Source organism: Pseudophryne corroboree, chromosome 7, assembly GCF_028390025.1.
Source record: "Pseudophryne corroboree isolate aPseCor3 chromosome 7, aPseCor3.hap2, whole genome shotgun sequence".
Lineage (NCBI taxonomy): Eukaryota > Metazoa > Chordata > Amphibia > Anura > Myobatrachidae > Pseudophryne > Pseudophryne corroboree.
Window position 1 is genome coordinate 219,265,608 of NC_086450.1, and position 3,346 is coordinate 219,268,953.

The window sequence follows — 3,346 nt, forward strand, 5'->3', positions numbered from 1 at the left end:
TAGCCGGGGCACCCTTAATACCCTGAGGCATCTTTAAAAACTCAAAGAAACCTAAAGGGCAGATAAATGCAGTCTTCTCTCTATCATGGGGACTCATAGGGATTTGATAATACCCACTCCTGAGATCCAGCACTGTGAACCACCGGCTTCCCTGCAGACAGTCCAATGCCTCCTCTATCCTAGGAACAGTGTATTGATCTGGTACTGTGCGTTGGTTAAGCTTCCGATAATCAATACACATTCTGATATTGCCATTTTTTTTCCGAGCCACTACTATAGGGGAGGCATATGGACTCTCAGAATGCTGAATAACTTCAGTTTCCAGCAAAGTTCGAAGATGCTGTCTAACATCCTCCAAAATCCGCAGGAGCAAGTCGGCATGATCTCTCCCTGAAGGGAGTCTCATCAGTAAGTTTAATACAGTGTTCCACACCTGCCGCTTTACCCAAGTCCCATTCCCCAAGAGAAAAGACATGCTGCCTTTTCACCAATTCCTTACATAGAGTTTCTCGCTCTGCCAACCCAAGGTCACTCCCCTGGAAACATGGAATCAAATCGTCCAGCGATAGACCCCGAGCCAAAGAGGATTCCCTGTGCCCAGACTCTATCTCCGGGGAATTAGTAATGTGAGTCAACATGGTAGCAGCCATAGTTTCCCTACTCATTTTTAAACACCAATCACTGAGAACTTTGAATAAGTGAGCATTAGTTCCTATAATCACCGGCATCGCAGTCTTATCCCCTGGTGACTCTGGGCATACCAGAGCAATGAAAGGTAATGGTTCTGACACACCAATGAATTCCTTTGGGAATTCTATATTAACTAGTACATAACCCAAATATGGGTATTTCTGGTCACTTAACCCCCAGATTACCAATCCTTCCAAGGGCATAATAGGAACATCAGAGAGATAGTGTCTATACCAGTGCTCAAATATAATGGATACCTGGGACCCACTGTCTAATAATACAGGACAGGGATGTCCATTCAACTTAACTACCACACGAGGAGCAGGTCCGATCATACCATCAGGGATAGAACTACTCCACTGGGCACTCCCCATTGAATCTACATCTAATTTCTGGGAGACGGCGAGGGGCCCGCCAACCTCCCACTGTCATTTCCCTGAAGAGAAGCATTATCTAACTGACCATTAGTTCCCGCTCCAGAGGTACCCCAGCCAAAGGGACAGTTCACTACCCTATGCCCTAGCTGTCCACATCGGAAACACCCCCTTGATGTAACATCTCCACTTCTCCTAAAAGTTCCCCTACCATTGGTAAGCCCTCTAGTAGAATTACGGGAAGCTATATTGGACGGTGCCACCCTTTGGTTTAAAGCCAGAATAAGCTGGTCCATTTTTTTATTTTGTTCCTCTACCAAAGTAAGTAACTTGTCATCCCTTGACACTTGAGCCTCAGGGGAGGGTACTACTACTTTTACGGCTTTGGTATGGGTTTTTTCCCTATTGGCAATTAAAGCTTCTTCCTGGGTAATTTCCTTAATTAAATCATTAAGGGTGGGACTTCCTAACAATAACGAAGTACACCGCAATCGCTGAGCCACAGGGTCAGTCGTTAATGCTCCTCTAATTACTTGGGTCAACCTACTACTATTAACCTCAGCAGGGGATAATCCTCCTTTATCTACTATTTTATAAATTATTTTATCCAATCTATACACATATTGTGACAACTTCTCTCCTGTCTCTTGATAAGTATGGTTGAATCTAGCAACCAAATCACCTACGTCTTCTAAGGTCCCATAGGTGTATTCTAAGGCCTGGAAGTAGTCAGCCACAGTGGCCTCAGGATTACTTTTTCTAGTGGCCTGAATGATTCCCATAGCAGGTCCCCGTAAACTTTCTACAATCCTTTGTTTCTTTATATGATCGGGGCAATGCCACTCTTCCGACTGCTGTATAGCTGCCTCCCTCCAGGCCTCATATGGTTCCTCGCCAGTAGGTACAGGAAGAATTCCTGAAAAAATCCTCAATCGTCTATAGCTACCCTCATAATGCCACCTTTCTAATTGATGTACTACTTTATCAGCTATAACTTCCAACTGATTCCCTAACTTTTCTTCAATACCCGGTGATTGACTACTTTCTCCCCTAGCTGCAGAAAGATCTCCTCTATCCGGAGAGGACATATCACCCACAATTAAGGGTTCAGCAGCCCTTTCACTGCTATCCTTTTCAGGCCATATAATTTTCCACCTGCGTTCTGGGTTAGATCTCACAGCCACCACCTTAGGCAACAACTCAGACTCTAAGTCTTGGCTAGTAGCTATTAATACAGCGCACAACTCTCCGCTTTCCCTAAACTGCTTATCAGCAATCTTTGGTTGTTTTACCCCAAACAAAAATAACATCTCTGTCATAATTGTTCCTTCGGTGATGTCTGTGAGATCTCCACATAATACAAAACTCCTTTCTGGATTCACTCCCTTTCTTGTACACCAATCAAATGCTTCACTACTTGTATATTGATTCATTTTGGTTACTGTGCTTCACTTACTCCTGAGTATATTATAAAATGATCTCACGCGGTGCCTCCAAATGTAACCCTCCTGCAACTATATGGGTATACACTGTACCTTATACATGAAAGTGCCTCCACCCAGACTAATTTTGGTTATAAGGCTTGCCTGGGTAAGCCTCTCTAACTCACTGTTAGTAAATGCACCCCTAAATTGATCCTCACAGTACTAATGGGTTTACCTGTTTTTGTTTTCCAGGATTCGTAGATCAAACTTCAGCTCACCGACACAAGAGGTAAGTATAATGTGAAGTTTAATATTTCATAAATACTTATTACTATTTCGCTTTAATAACTTTATGCATGTAAATAAATTAATACCATACTAATGATATATTTGACCCAATAACTATACATCAACTGGTTGCATGCAATACAAAAAAAAATATACCTTTTATAGCAACACCCTTAGGTGTTAGAGTGACCCGGGTACTCTTGACATAGCAATTCAATATAAGGGCCCTTAAAAACTTGTAACAATCATTAATTGCATCTGCATTTTTTACCAATACAAGTTAAGAGTAAAATTCTCCTCTACTTTCATTGTCAGTGACTAGAAGTGCTCCTTTCAATACTTAAGGCTACTGTAGCAATAGCTGTTGAGAATTAGAGATGAGCGCCGGAAATTTTTCGGGTTTTGTGTTTTGGTTTTGGGTTCGGTTCCGCGGCCGTGTTTTGGGTTCGACCGCGTTTTGGCAAAACCTCACCGAATTTTTTTTGTCGGATTCGGGTGTGTTTTGGATTCGGGTGTTTTTTTAAAAAAACCCTAAAAAACAGCTTAAATCATAGAATTTGGGGGTAATTT

At 42.3% G+C, this 3,346-nt stretch overlaps 1 protein-coding gene across 1 annotated transcript; it reads right to left on the reverse strand.

The window, feature by feature from the left end:
* Nucleotides 1–1,075: 1,075 nt before the first annotated feature.
* Nucleotides 1,076–2,497, reverse strand: LOC134944100 (paraneoplastic antigen Ma1 homolog). Its single transcript, XM_063932667.1, has one exon. The coding sequence runs from the start codon at nt 2,495–2,497 to the stop codon at nt 1,076–1,078; it is 1,422 nt and encodes a 473-aa protein (XP_063788737.1).
* Nucleotides 2,498–3,346: the final 849 nt, after the last annotated feature.

Excerpts from the sequence above, each read along its gene's own strand:
- LOC134944100 (XM_063932667.1), bottom strand. The coding sequence starts at position 2,497 with ATGAATCAATATACAAGTAGTGAAGCATTTGATTGGTGTACAAGAAAG.